The sequence below is a fragment of the Suricata suricatta genome, chromosome 10 (assembly GCF_006229205.1).
Source record: "Suricata suricatta isolate VVHF042 chromosome 10, meerkat_22Aug2017_6uvM2_HiC, whole genome shotgun sequence".
NCBI lineage: Eukaryota > Metazoa > Chordata > Mammalia > Carnivora > Herpestidae > Suricata > Suricata suricatta.
Window position 1 is genome coordinate 25,219,780 of NC_043709.1, and position 16,143 is coordinate 25,235,922.

Consider the following 16,143-nt stretch of genomic DNA (forward strand, 5'->3'; position numbering starts at 1 on the left):
TAACTGGGCATGCAGAGAAGCAGGAGAATTTATTTCATAATGAAGTAAAAAATCAATCAGAAACAGACCTAGAAGTTACAGAATTAGTAGACTAAATCACTAAACCATATAAATATACTTCCTAAGTTCAAGAAGTTAGGGGAAACCTTGAATATAATGAGAGACATGGGAGACATTTTAAAGAAAAGATTCTCATGATAAAATATAGAGCTGACCCTTGAACAGCAACTGCACAGATCCATTTATAAGCAGATTTTCTTTTTGCTAGAGTAGCATCCTATATATTTCTCAAAATTTTATTAATATTTTTATGTTAAGAATATATTATATATACATATACTAAATATGTATCAGTTGACTGTTTATATTATTGGTAAGGCTCTGGTCAACAGTAGGCTATTCAATAGGAGTTGAGTTTTAGGGGAACCAAAGGTTATGCATGAATTGTTTACTACAATGGGGGTTAGTGCCCCTCTTGCTTTGTTCAAGGGTCAACGGTCTAAGTGGAAAACACACTGGAAGTGGATTAAGCACTGCATAAGAAGAAATAATGGCTAAAATGAAGACTTTGCAATAGTAACTCTCCAAGATGGAAGAGAGAGTAAAAGTATAAGGGGGGAAAAAACATATAACACATAGTGGACAACATCAGACCATTTAAATTTTAAAATAAGGAAAGAACAGAAAAAAACATTTGAAGTAATAATGCCTAAAGTTTTCAGATTTCATGAAAACTATAAATTCACAGATAGAAGACTCTCAATGAAACACATGCACAGAAAACACAAAGCTATACCAAGGGTGCATTGGTTTATATTACTTAAAACTAGTGATAAAGAGTATATCTTAAAAAGGACCCGGGGGAGGGGGCAACAAACACCCAGACGACTTCTCCCAAAAGTTGGAATAGATGTATTTTTCCCTTTTGCTCTTAGTAGGTAAAACAAAAAACTCTGGACATTATACATAAAACAAACATAAGATGCTGAAAGATGGAGAGAAGGCATACCAGCTAAAGACCTTGGGATCCAAGGACTGATTGGTATTTTCCCTGGGTTTTCATTTTGCCTCATATATTCCAGACTTGATGCTGAAGAACCTAGCAATTTGGCTTGGATAATAAAAAGCCCCATCACAGGCTATGCTCTCCAGACAAAGGTAGAATACTGCAGTTAAAAAGCAGCGCTCCCCAATCTAAATGAACAAAGGCCAGTGGAGCACCTAGATTTCTGTCTTCCCCAGGCTATAATGGAGAGACCTAATTTTCAGCCAAGATGATTACCAGTGAAGGCAAGGTAGGGACCCAGGACTTTCATCCACACTTGGCAGTAACTAGGGCTTCCACCTTCCCACCATGATGACATTGGAGATAACATTGGGAACTTAGATTTCCACTACCTCAACTAGCAGTAATGAGGTGCCCCCTCCCCTCTCTGCTTGGGTCATGTCAGAAAAGGCTTAGTGCAGAATTAGGACTTTTACTACTGTCCAGGCCTGGTGTATTAATGGAAGCCACATTTTGACTCTGTGGTGTCAGTGGAGGCCACATGGGGAGCAATAAGTCATTCCTATCCATGCCATCTAGGGAGCTATCCATGTGCCTAGTTGGGTGCTGGAACTCCTACTTCTACCCAGCATGGGTGTCATGAGGAGCTTCTCCCCACCCTTGGGTGTCATAGAGGTAACACGGGGAATGTGGACTATTACATGTACTTGGTTGTAATGAGAGGTAGTAATCCTCTTTCTGACAGAGCCATGTCCTAAAAAGCCAGCTAAAATAAACTTTAAATAAGATCCAGAGTCTTCTAATACAATACCCCAAAAGTCTAAATTTCAGTAGAAATTCACTGTCATACTCAGAACCTGGAATATCTCAAACTAAATAAAGACAGACAATAGATGCTAACAGAGATGTTATTAGAATTATCTGACAAATATTTTAAAGCAGCCATGGAAAAAATGTTTTAATGTAAAATTATAAAGGTGAAATAATTAAAAAAAATAGAGTCTAAGCAAGGAAATTGTAGAGAACCAAATAAAATTTTTAGAACTGAAAAATGCTATGACCATTGAAACCCACCCCGCAAAACAAAACAAAACAAAACAAAATACAAACCCTCAGTTTTTGGGCTTAACAGCAGCATGGAGGGGATAGAGGAAACAGTCTGTGAACTTGAAGATAAAACATTAGAAATTAGCCAGTCTGAACAAGCTACAGAAAATAGATTAAAAAAATAAATGAACACAGCCATAGGAACCTACGGACTATAACAGAAGATCTAAGATTTTTGTCCTTGAAAAGAGAAAGAGAGCAATTGTTGAAAAAGTACTGAGGGAAGTAATGGTGAAAACTCTCCAAATATGGTAGACACAAACATATAGATTCAAGAATCTGAGTGAATATCAAACAGGATAAAACAAAAATAATCTACACTAATAGAGATCATAGTCAGACTTGTAAACACTACAGGGGAAAGAATCTTATGCGCAGTGAGAGAAATGATATCTTACTTAGAAGGGGAAAACTACTCTAAGACATTTCTCATCAGATACCATGGAGGCCAGAAGGAAGTGCCACAACATTATCAAGTGTGGAAAGGAAAGAAGTAACAACTCATAATTATCCAGCAAAAATGTCCTTCAGGAATGAAGAATAAATCAAGACATTCATAGAATAAGGAAAACTAAAACAATCTGTTGCCAGTAGTTCTATCCAGAAGAATGCCTATGGGAAATTCTCTAAACAGAAAACAGTAAGAGAATGAACCTCAGAACATCAAGGCTAAAAGAACACAATCGTCAAAACTATGGGTATATATAATAAATGTTCCTTTCTTGAATGAGTTTTCTAAATTTTGTTTGATGTTTAAGGCAAACATTACAATGCTGTTTGTGGTTTTAAATGTATATAGGGGAAAGAAGACAATTAAAACAAGGGCAAAAGGATGTAAAGAGAAGTAAAATTTCTATCACTTGAACAGGTAAAATGAACCCAGTAGACTATGATAAGGTATATCTAATGCCCAGAGCAACAACCAAGAAAGCTATACAAAGATATATGCTCAGAAAATTACAGATAAATCAAATGGAATCCTAAAAAAAAAAAGGAAGACAGGAAAAAGAAAACAAAGAACAAGAAATCGGAAAAAGCCAAAAAAAAAAACCCTGAAGACATAACATTTATAGTCATAATAAAGGTAAATGGTGTACATATAAAAATTAAAAGAGATTTACAGAGTTGATTTTAAAAATGAAAGACCCAACCATATGCTGTCTATAGGAAACCTCAAAAATAACAATATAGGTAGTTAGTAATTAAAAGGATGGAAAATTATATGTTTTGTAATAAACAAGTAGCTCTATTAATATCAGATAAAGTATACTTCAGAGCAAAGGAAAATATCTGAGGTGGAAGATTATATAATGGAAAATGTCAATCTGTCGTGAAGACTGGAATACTAAATGTGTATGAACCAAACAGCTGCAAAATATAGTAAGCAGAAACTGAGAGAACTAAAAGGAGAAAGAGCTGAATCCATAATTATTGTTGGAGATTTGGCACTCTTCTTTCAACAATTGATAGAAAAAATAGAAAATCAGGAAGGATGTAGAACTCAAAAATACCATTAACCAACGTTAATAGAACACTCTACCCAACAAGAACACCTAAACATACTATTTTTCAAGTAGCCACTGAATATATACCAAAACAGGCTGTATCCTGGGCTATAAAATAAACCTCAACAAATTTATAAAAATTGAGACTATACAGAGTGAATTCTCTAACCACAATATAATCAAGCTAGAAATCAAGAACAGCAAGTTAGTAGGGAAATCCTCAGTTGGAAATGAAATGATACCCTTCAAATAATTCATGAGTCAAAGAAGATATTTCAGTGAAAATGTATTAATAAAAATTAATTTTAAGAAATACATTAGCCTGAATAAAAATGTAACATGTTGAAATATCTGGGATACAGCTAAAGTATTGCTAAGAGAAAATGTATAGTGCTAAATGCATTCATTAGAAAACAGGAGAAAAAAAATCAGTAATCTGAGCTTTCACCTTAAGAACCTAGAAAAAGATCAAAATAAACCCAAAGCAAGTAGAGGGAAGGAAATAAGAAAGATAAGAGCAGAAGTTGAAAACAGAAAAACAATAGAGAAGATCAGTGTAGCAAAGAGCTGTTTTTTGAAAGGATTAATTGACAAACCTCTAGCAAGGCTGCCAAAAAAGAGGAAAGGTACAGATTACTTACAACAGGAATGAAACAGAGAATATCACTACAGATCTGATGCACATCAAAAGATTAATAAGGTAATCTGGTGAACAGCTCTACCCAAACAAATTTGACAAACATAGATAAAATGGATCAAAAGGCAGATATTACCATAACTCACCCCAGATGAAATAATTTGAATAGCCATATAAGTATTAAAGAAACTTAATTCATATTAAAAACTCACTAAAAGAATGGTTTCATTGGAGAATTCTACGAAGTGTTTAAAGAAGAATGAAAACCAGTTCTATACAATGTCTTACAGAAAATAAGAGGAGAGATGTTACCAACTGGGGAAATTGGGTAAAGGGTACACAGAGACTTTTGAGTTATTACGTTTCAAATGTTTATTTATTTTGAGACAGAGAGCACAAAAGCACAGGTGTGAATGGGGGAGGAGCCGAGAGAGAATCTTAAGCAGTATCTTCGCTGTCAGCACAGAGCCCAGTGTGGGGCTCCATCTCACAAACTGTGAAATCATGACCTGAGCCGAAATCAATAGTTGGACACTTAACCAACTGAGCCGCCCAGTGCCCCGTGAATTATTTTTTACAATTGCATGTGAACCTACAATCATCTAAACATGAAATTTTAAAAAAGGTAAATAGGGAAAAGTTATTTTGTACAGAACAAAAGTAAAAATGACAGCAGACTTCCTTTTGGAAATAATATAAGCCTAAAGATGGTAGAGAAATATCTTTAAAATACTAAAATACATAAATAAACAAACTTAGGCTGTTTAATTTCAGAACCAATACTCTTAAACCATTTCTCTATGGTGCATCATAAAGATCATAAAAACAGAGAAAAATGGAGCAATTAGATAGACTACTTTTTCCTTTTTTGTGCCCTGGGGAGTTAGAGTGGTACAACCATCTTTTGAAAAGAAAACGAACAACAACTATTCCTAATCACAGATCTGTTTCTCATTTCTGTTGTTTCCTTTACTTCAACAGTTTTTAAAAGTAAAATTGGTAAATACATAATGTTTCCTGTCAAGTAAGCTTATATTCTAGAAGAGAATAAAGTAAATGCAAAGGTAACTGAATATAGGCAAATTTGGATAAATGTCATAAAAGAAATTCAAACAAAGCCTTTGGGAAATTTAGAGAAAGGATTGAGAGTCAACAGATTAAGGATATCAAGGAAAACTGAGTGCGAATCTAATTGAGAGTGGAGGAAAAGGGAAAAGCTGAGAATATGTTCAAGATCTGTGTCCTGATGATTACGGCAAGGGCAGTATCTTGGAAGTGATTAAATGTACGCTCTTTGGTGGCACCGGTTTTGTGATTATTTGCTTGTCTGCTAGGTTTGTAATGTATCCTTATTACCTAGAACAGTCCTGAGTACATGATAAATGCTCAATAAATATTTCTCACATGAATGAGTAAATGAATAGAGAAATTAGAAGGCCGTGATTACCAGATTTCATAGGGATGATTTGATAGTGATCTCTAGTTGGAGTTATAATTGTGGGATCTGATTGTGACTATGCCGTTAGCCAGCTTCATCCATAGTTTGAGCTGTCACTTCAGCTGTCACACAGATGACTCTTGGAACTACTGGAGAGAGCAATAATACAGGAAACATGCTGGTCAGGAAAACATTAGTTGTCTGTCCTTATATGTAAAATGAAGAAGATAAGAGAAATTAATATTACTAAATGCAATTTTATGTCTAGTGCATTTAGCTTGGCACTTAGTCCATCATACTCAGTAAACGGCACCATTGCCTGGGAAAAGGGAGTTCCACTTGGACTTTGACCTAGATGAGCCACCATACCTCTGTATATAGCACATTAAAACTAAAACTGTATTTAAATTACCTTACGTAAAAAACTTAATGGTATTTCAGAGATGCCCAGCTGAAGATCTTCATTTTAATTGGTGCCAAAATGAAAAGGTAACTTACACAAAGTCACACAGAGAATATGGAAGGAAAAAGGTAGTCAGGGACCAAACCTGGGTGGGAGGGTAATATTTATATGTAAAGGGTAGGAGGAAGAATAGGAAAGAGACACTAAATTAGTTGGGCTTGAGGATGAATTTTATAGCTGCTTTCTATGATGAAGTTTATTTTCTGGAAAAAAATGTTTTCCTGCTAAGTAGCTCTACCTGTATTTCCCATTGACATCTTTCATGTGTCTAAAGCCAAGTTGGAATCACTGCATGTTAAAACTGTAAATGATCTTTGAAGGCCTCCAGTCTATAATCTCATTGTACAGATGAGGAAAACAGATTCTGCACTGTGGTGGAGCTCTCACTTTTTAGATTCATTTATAGCAAAGTGAGCCATCATTCATCTCTTGGGTCACTTTTGCCCAGTTTGCAGTGTTACTTTAAGTCCTTTTGGCTTCGAGTGAACCTTCTAAGCTCATCCTGGCTACAACCTCTGGTACTGTTGAAAGCAGTGGTGGGTTTTTGTTTTTGTTTTTGTTTTTTTAAACAGCTGACGCCTTTTAGATGAATCATATGAAGAAACCCCATATATAAAAAGAGACTGAAAAAGAGGAGTTGCTATGGTTAAACCAAAATTTGGTGATGGTGGTGGTTGGGAAGATGGGGAAATAATGAGTTTCACCCTGATAACTTAGCTCCCGATTCCTGTAGGTGAGGGGTCTCTGAAGTGCCTCTGAGGTTAGGAAGCAGTGTGAAACTCCATGATTCGGAGGCCTCCGGATCCAGCAGTGAGGGCTGGCATGAATGAGAAGACCACTAGTGTTTCTGTCCGTTATGTTCCCCTGTGACTTTTCCACATACCCTGGAGTAATAATTTTTCTTTCTTCCTTGAATCTAATAATTAAGAACTAGGCCATCAGTGCAACAAGGGCCTTAATAAACTCTCAGCTATAATTTAAAAACTCTTCATCACATTTATAGCTATTTACACAGACCTACAGCTTTTTTGTGAATTAAGTGGCTTGGAATAGATCATTTTATTAGTATAGACATAGCCCAAGTATTATTGTCACGTGAGGAAAAGCTTAGTGGCGATCAGCATATTGATCTTGCATAAATCTTTATAATGTTCTGATGAATTGTAAAATACTTGACACATTTTTAATTACTTTTATACTATTATTTATAATTTTGAATTTTAGCAACTGATGAAGCACTGTGCTGGACACCATGGGGAGGTAGAGGGAAAATAGGACAAGATCCTTGCCCTCACATTTGAGTCATGCTGAGTACAGACTAAACACTGACATTTTAAGTTTTTTCCTTTGTACTTGCTTTCATCGCCTCTACTTTCTTTTTCATATTGTGTAATTTTTAATTTTAACATACTGATGTGTAAAGCAGATTCATGACTGAAAATTCAATAACTTAAGATTCTGTGCTTTCTTTCAAATTATTACTAGATTTCAACATTGGAGAAAGATAAAGAAGAACTACGTAATCAACTGCTTAGTGTTGATTCCACAAGAGACAGCAAACGAGTGGAGCAACTTGTTCAAGAAAAAGTCAGTTTGTTTCAGAAAGTAAAAGGTTTAGAGGCTGAAGTAGAAGAATTAAGGGCTAAAAAAGAAAATTCTAGTGCTCAGGTAGAAAATATCCAAAGAATTCAGGTGCGGCAGTTGGCTGAGATGCAGGCTACAGTCAGATCCCTAGAGGTAAGATTTTAATTGCTTCCCGGTAGAGTATGGCATACTTTTTTAAAAGTGCAGTTGACAAGCCTTTGATTTTTAGAGCACAAATGTATGCTTACCAATCTAATGCTGATGCATTTGTAGAGTCCCAAGAGTATGTATTCTTTTTGTAAAGAAGAAAGTATTGATTCATAAGCAATAGCTATGCTACTGCATTTACAAAGGGATTATTTATTCTTTGGGAGCCAAGACACCTAGCTAATATGATTTAACCCTTAAGATGCCAGAGAGTAGACTGTGCAAAATTTTCAAAATTTGAGTTTCTGAGGATTAATGTTCTTTCAAACCAGAAGGAACAATTTATTCCCAGTTATTTCCTTACATGGGATTCAAGATATTAAAATCATAAGACCTGTTTAAACAAAAATACCATACTTTTATATCTTATGGCAGCTTCTTACCAGAGTAATACAACTCAACTTGGGACTAATGCATGTAAGTCTTCAGTGAACTATTTTCCTTAGTTCATTACACAAAGATAAGAGCAGGCAGAGGTAGGCTGGTACTCCTAGAGGTATTCTTTATGAGAATTCTTGGTTTCCATTGTTGGAGAGGAAAAACTTTTTCTTCATACTCTTAGGTTTAGTGATTGGGGGTTGTGAATTAAACTGACCAACAGATTAACAAGAGAAAAGATAGATATTTTCTCTTGTAAGTAAACAGGAGTTCACAGAAAACGTGGCTCAAAGTGGTAGTTAGAATTTGGGGCTTGCATGCTACCACCTTTTTAAAAAAAATATTTATTTTTGTGAGAGTGAGTGCAGGGAAGGGGTGGAGACAGAGGGAAATAGGATCAGAAGCAGAGGATCAGACAGCAGAGAGCCTGATGCAGGGCTTAAATTCCTGAACCAAACTGTGAGATCATGATCTGAGCTGAAATCAAATGCTTAACTGACGCAGGCACCCCTGCATACCGTCTTAATAGGGAAAGGAGATGGGGAGAAAGGGCATTTATTGGGAACACAAATGACTTTTAGGTAAGATAATTGCGCTCTTAGGAAAATAGATAGGAGATATGACAGTTTTGTGACAGTGTCTGTATAGGTGATTTCTTATCTGGGTGTTGACTTCTCCCTTGATAGGAGTCAGTCTTCCCTGGCTATAAAACCTAGGCAAGGGGATTTATACTTCTTTTGATGGCTCTGGTTTTTGGCAGCAAAGAGGAGTTCAAGAACAAACTTTTTTCCTGTCTCTTGATTATTAGATGCCTTAAGCTCAAAATAATGTTTATGCCCAGGTAGCATATTCTGGATTGCTTAACCATCTTATTTAGGTATGCTTATTTTTCCTAGTTGTTAGTGTCTAACATGTAGCAAATATACTAGTTTTGAGCAATCAAAAACTAGATTTATTTGAAGCAATCCACAGTGTGTCTATGTGTATTTAGAATAGTTGTGAAATGATTAGAGTTGTAGGGAATTAGTGGCACCTAGCAAAACAGTGATTTTTTTCAGCCAAAAAGCTTGGTACAGCCAAAATATTGGTATGTTTTGAAGAATAGAAGTCACCTTATTATTTTTTGGGTGAAGCTTCTGAGTGTTTATTGATGTCCTGAACTAAAGTTGTATAGTTGGACCTTAGACAGGAGGCAGTTCAGAATGAGACTCTGTTGCTGCCTTTCCAATTTTAATGTATTTATAGTGACAGAATAAGTGGGATGATTGCAATTGAATGTAGTGTTTTATCTCATTGCAAAGTATTTTATTGAGGTCATTTAGAGTGCTGATTTTCAGGACAATTCAACGATTACAAGAGAGTCACATTTGTGACTTTTTCAAAAGAGTTAATTTTTATCATCTGTCAGATGAAATGAGAATAAGCATATGGGAAAAAGCATTTATTTCTTCTTAGAGATTTTTGCCTATCATTGTGCCTGCCCAAAGAGTATCATTTTATATTTGAGGAAAATAGTTTTCTCCGAATTATTTGTTGAATATACTCTTATTGTATTTAAGATATATAGGAAATGAGAACTGTGAAGCTTATTTTTTAAATTTCAAACATTTTAACTATTTTGAGTAGAAATATTTTTAAAGAGCATTTTGTTTTCATTTTCAAGTTACAGAATACTAGGAGTGTTACCAACCAGAAGTTTTCTTGAAAATTTACTGACTTAAGAATCTTTATTATGTGATGGGATCAAGAGTTCTAGAGCTCTTTGTTCATACTTCCAGAGGTTCCAGATTAATTGAGAATTTTGAATTCTCTAATCTTTTTTTTAATCTCCCTTGATTTTCAGATTTTTCACTCTCACCTACTACTACAAATGAACTCTTTCTTCTACTTTCTAATATACTTTTATATTTCTGTGATGCATTGAAACTCCTCAAAATGTTTGAATGCTGAATTATGTCAGCAAGAAGAGTAAATAGGTGTCAAGTACTCTACATTAGGTACACTCTCATGAGAGAAGTGTATGAGTTTTATTTTGGTGGTGGCTGTTGATATGTCATTTGTCCAGATACTCTTGTTCCATATTTCCTGGAGAAAATATCTTTCATTTTAATTCTACCAGTTACTTTCAGAAAACTCTTGTTGCTTTGGTTCATGTTAATATTGTTGAGGTTTTGAGTAGTTTGGGCTAGTATGATTACACATGTATTTAAAATAGTGCTTAATTTTATATAACTACAACATTTTTTAATGAATAAATTTTAAAATGTTTTTTTAATTAAAGGCTGAAAAACAGTCAGCTAAACTACAGGCTGAACGCTTGGAAAAAGAGCTACAATCAATCAGTGAACAAAATACTGATTTAATTAGTAAATTGCATAAAGCTGAACGGGAAACCAATACACTGACCAGTAAAGTAAGTCATCTTATGTTTGTACTTCATTCTTTAGAATGCTTGATCCTGCATAATGACAAAGAAATTCTGTGTTTAAATAGTTTACTTCTGTGTATGGAAATGCTATCATGCTACCTTCCAAATACATGCATAATCTAACCAGTTTTTACCACCTCTTCTGTGACCACTCTTGTCTAAGCCATGATTTCTCTAGGTTCAATTTTTACGGTAACCCCCTAACTCTCTGCCCATTCAGAGCTCTGTGTAATCTGGCCCATGGCCTCACAGTCCATTTTCCCTCCTGATCATTTTGCTCTGGCCTCACTGGCCTTCTTTTCAGTCTGACTGACTTCTGTGCTAGGGCTTTTGCAATTGCCTGCCAGACCTGGTCTTTCTCACATCCTCATAGATTGCTTTCTCAACGTCACGTTATCAGAGAGGCCTTCCTTCCCTTCACTGTGTAAGACACCATCTTCTTTCTTCCTGCCTCACTGTCTGTCTTCTTAACCTGCTTTATTTTTCTTCATAGTTCTTAATACCATTTGATATATATTTATATTTGTTTATTTTTTGTCTCTCCTTTCCTTTACCACCCCCTTTCTTTCAACCAAATATCAGCTTTAAGAGTAGGGAGATTGCTTTTGTTATCCCTTGTATCTCCAGCTCCTAGAACAGTGTTGACACACAAAGTCACTCAATATTTGTTAAGTGAGGAAATTAGTAATAGCAGCATGGTCTACATTTATGTTATTTAAAAAAGATTTTTTTAATGTTTATTTTTTTGAGAGAGAGAGTGTGACAGAGAGAGAAAGTACAAGCAGGAGAGGGGCAGAGAGAGAGGGAGACACAGAATCTGAAGCAGGTTCCAGGCTCTGAGCTGTCAGCACAGACCCTGACTTAGAGCTTGAACTCACAAGCTAACAGTGAAGCCGAAGATGTTAACCGGCTGAGCCACCCAGCCGCCCCTGCATTTGTGTTATTTTACAAAGAAAAAAACTATATATATTTTTATATAAAATGGCTTGCACATCTTCTGTATACTAAGTTTTCTCAGGAACTTAGTTTTTTTCTCTCTCACATGCAGTATATATAAGGAATCTGGTAACCAGAAATAGGATAGCAATGATAAAAAGTATTTTGTAGAAAACTGTGGTGAATAATAGTATCAGCTCTGGAGTCAAGCAGACTAGATTCAGCTTTCATTTCTTTTCCTTACTAGCTGTGTGACCTTGAACCAATTTACTTTCTCTCTGAAATTTTACTGTTTTTCTTTATAAAAGCAAGACTAATATCTACCTTAAAAATACTTGGGGGTATTTTTAAAATATAGGACATAAGTCTGGTTTCTGAATCCATGCAATCAAGTATTTTTCATCAGAGCAGAGCAGACTTAAGGTAAAATTACGCTAAAAAACAACATGGCTCTCAGACCAGAAGGAACTTACTGTAGCCTAATACAAATGAACTTACCTAAAGGAGGAATGTATTCATCATAAATTCCTTGGCCAAGGAATTACTTGAGAAGACTTAAGCACTGTCTGACAGTGGAAGATCGAATTTTAGTTGGTAGAATATAAGTATTCTGGTCTTCTTGAAGAGTTAATTCTTACTGTGGGAAGGAGCACACCAATCTGTTTTAATTAAGTGTGAAGCTATCAATTTCTTTCATTCCATTTGTTCTGATTGTATGATCACCAAACAACTTTGTATTATTTGACTTCCTATGTAATTTTGTCTACAGGGAGAAAATGCCCACCAGTCTTTTATTAGACTTACAGTGTTCTAATTTCCATTATAGTTTTTTCTCACAGTTACTATAATTGACATTCTGATTTTATAGATCAGTCTTTATAAATTTTATTGATGTGAATCTAACCTTCAGAGTGGTGGTTTCTGTGTCTGAAAGACCACAAAGCATATACTAGATGGATTAGATGCCTCCCTTGGGAGTTAGTCTACCGAGTTTTTTCCATAGGAAACATTCTTTTATGTTTGCAGATTATATATTTAGTGATATTTATAATTTTTGTTTGAATTTTTATACTTTACAGTTTACAAAGTGGTTTTGTAGCCCATGTGTCATTTTCATTAGACATGGCTGATGATAGGATAATTAGGCAAGAAGATTTTTAATTGTTGAAATACTTGGATTCAAGTGTCATCTTCTAGTCTAGCCCAAATTGGTCATTTTGGAGGAAGTACTGAAGTATAGTGGAAAAGTCTATGAGCTTTGAATCAGAATAATCTTTTGATCCTGGCTCATTTATCTCACTCATCACCTATGTAACTTCTGATTTGCTTAACGTTTAAGTGGGAACAATGCCTATCTCTTATAAGATTTTTCTAAAATTAATGATAGTATTGAATGCAGTAAATAGTAGCAGGTAATTAAAGTCATGGCAATGATTTTACACCAGTGATATCCTTAAATAAGACGATGATAGAACACGGAACTTTGAGCCCATTGACTAGTTCTGTTCCTCACTGTATCGATAACTGTTTGTAGAACTTTAGGAAAGTTTCCCCTTAGATGAAATAAAGCATTGTTCTTTCTCATCCCTAGGAACTCTTCCAGCCTACTAAGATTGTGTAAGGCCTACTGGAAAATAAATTAATAATACAGTTGCTTCCTGATTAACCTAAGTAGAGTATTTATATCTTCAAATGTGTACATATTGAGAGATATGTATTGAGTTCCTACAATGATAAGAATATTCAAATAAATAGATGCAAAACACAAAGAAGTATATTCAGGAAGTTCTCACATGCCTTTCTTCCAGTTCTAGTATTGCTAAGAGTTGCCTTCTTAAAGGCACACTTGCATTTTTTGCATATAAATGGTGTATTAAAAACCACCCTTCAGCTTTAGACAAACCAAATTTTCATTTAGAATCACCATGTAAAACGATTTCATTGGAAAGATAAATTTTAAAATGATATTTCAACCATGATTGTCACAGTTTTCTTTGCAACTTGAAATTTTCATCAATATTTTGCAACTCTAGCAAATGGTTGTTTGCAATGCAAAGGAGCACCTGGGGTGTATTTTTCTTAGTTATTCAAATTTGTAAATGTTAGGGTTTTGAACAGAATTATGTCTTTGTGACTGTCAGTGTCTTGGATTTAAAAGTATTACCAAAGATGTCCTGAAAATGGTGACCTTACAGATATTTCACATTCAATGAGATAAATTCTGGTTATCTCAGGAGGTTTTTGATCTTTAGAACTCCAATAAAATATACAGTTTTAAGGAAATCATTCCACACAGTTATCCTTATTAACTACATTAATGAGGTCACACCATCTCAGACCTCTGAAAAATATCAGAGTTTCACTACACACATCTTTTTGAAATTTGCATCAAGAGCTTCTTGAGTAGTACATTTTTTACAACTATATTTTTCTTGCTTACGTTCATTATTTTCCTGCGTGTCTTTGTGTATATGTGTACGTGTAATTTAACAGATTCTGAATCCCTATAAAACTATTGCCATTGTTTTTATTTCTTAAAGTTTAGTAGGTAGTACTTTATGAGTACTTGACTCCTGTTGTGTCAAAAGCATAAGGCAAGTTGGCAACATGAAGGCTAGAATGGAAAACATTATTATGAAGCTCCCAAGGGAGCTTCAGAAGACTCTGAATCTCTTGAACTTCTGTGTAACATTTTAACACTATACATTTTGTTTAGGAAAAGATCTCTAGTTTTCTTAGGACTTTTGAGACCACAAAGAAAGTGAAGAATCAGAGATTTAGAGTCAGAAAGAAAAGTTTATTATGACTAACTGGGATTTGGTTCAGATTACTTATATAATGTGCTACTGTCATAGCTATGTAATAAATGTTGATATAAATTTCTCATTTTTAATAAAAATTCCTTTTAAGATATTTTCAGGAAGTTAATAATTACTGCTAGTATAAGTGCATTCATTATGTTAGGATTATAGAAATGTGTCACTAAAGGAAAGCCTAAACTCATATAGGTCCGTAGATCAATAAATTCAAATAGGAGAGGACAGTATTTTGCTTGAGCATATGCCACTAGTTTAATAAAAGTAGGCCTGAAGACAGACTTCACTTGTTTGACTTCCTGTCTAGAATTCTTTCAGTTTCAGTCATTATAGTTTGGTTGAAAAATATTTTCTCATTTCAGTATATCTTGGGGCAAAATAAATAGTTTTTTACAGATTTGATAGTTCTTGTTGAAATGAATCAAGTTTCTGCAAAATAAGATGGCTCTAATTTTCCACCTCTTATTTAGAGAAGCTACAGTGTGGTTTGTTAATTAACTGCTATGTCATTTTTAACCTTTTACAGTTAGTATATAATAGCAGGCTATAATTTCATTTGTTATAGAAATTGGATTTTCATTGCAGTTATTATTTCTTCAAAATTTTAAAACAATTAAAGTTTAAATTCTGTCTGTCCATGAAATTATAATATAGTAAAGCCCAATCTACAGAAAATTTAAGTTCTCAAGATAAATACAGTGTCTTAGCTGCTTTCATATGATTTCTATGAGACTCGCTTTCATGGAAAAGAACTTCAGAAAAGTTTAAAACCGCAAACCTTATGTCAGCACACGGTATTCATTTTATGTAATATCATTTAAAAATCCATAAGTTAATTTGGAAGCATGCATCTTAAATGTGGTTAGCAGAATAAAGGCAGCACAGTACTTGCTTTTCTGTTTTTTGGATTTTGACCAAACCATTCCTTATAATATGTTTAAGACCTTTCATAGATGGAATCTCTTTTGGTAAGACACTTCTATTTCTTATCCTTCCCCTCGTTGGCTCTAGGAGCTCTTACTGATTTGTTTCTAACTCCCGTCTTTAGTTTTTATCAAGTATATTATCCTTTACTTTCCTGTTCTCACCATCTTCTGTTTTACATATTTGGCGTGTATATATTTATGATTTTCTACTTTTATTTGATAGTTTTATGCATTAATGTAATATGTCAGAGTACAGGTTTATCTAATTTTTATGTCTGTATTGGTTAAATTTTCATTGTAGAAATAACTATAATGCTAGAAGCACCTTACCATAAGGAAAGTATATGGAGGATACTAGAGAGTAGTGCAGATAACTGGAAGAGACTAAGCTTTCTTGTCTGCTTCTGTAACCCCAGCTCCTGAAACAGTGCTAGAGTACATAATAAGTGCTCAGTAAATATTTATTGAGTGAATGAATACTACTTATGAACTAGAATCATTCAATTTTCAAAAGGGATGTCTCCGTGAAAACTAAAAATAAGTATGTGATGAGTTAATTGTATGGAAAATATTGACAATTATTTCCATTCACTTGGGACTTTACACAAATCAGGTTTGAGCAGTAAAAGCTTAAATTAGATTTATATGTTTTATACTTGTTCTTTTTCCTGCCACACACACACACACACACACACACACACTCACACACACA

General features: G+C 34.5%; 1 protein-coding gene across 3 annotated transcripts in view; it reads left to right on the top strand.

The window, feature by feature from the left end:
- The window catches only part of CEP83 (centrosomal protein 83), a 132,216-nt gene that overhangs the window by 78,392 nt on the left and 37,681 nt on the right, over positions 1–16,143 (top strand). For all 3 annotated transcript variants that reach the window (XM_029954908.1, XM_029954909.1, XM_029954907.1), the window contains exons 6-7: positions 7,642–7,893; positions 10,607–10,738. In XM_029954908.1, the coding sequence (XP_029810768.1) occupies positions 7,642–7,893; positions 10,607–10,738 (384 nt within the window). The remainder of the gene's footprint in view (positions 1–7,641; positions 7,894–10,606; positions 10,739–16,143) is intronic.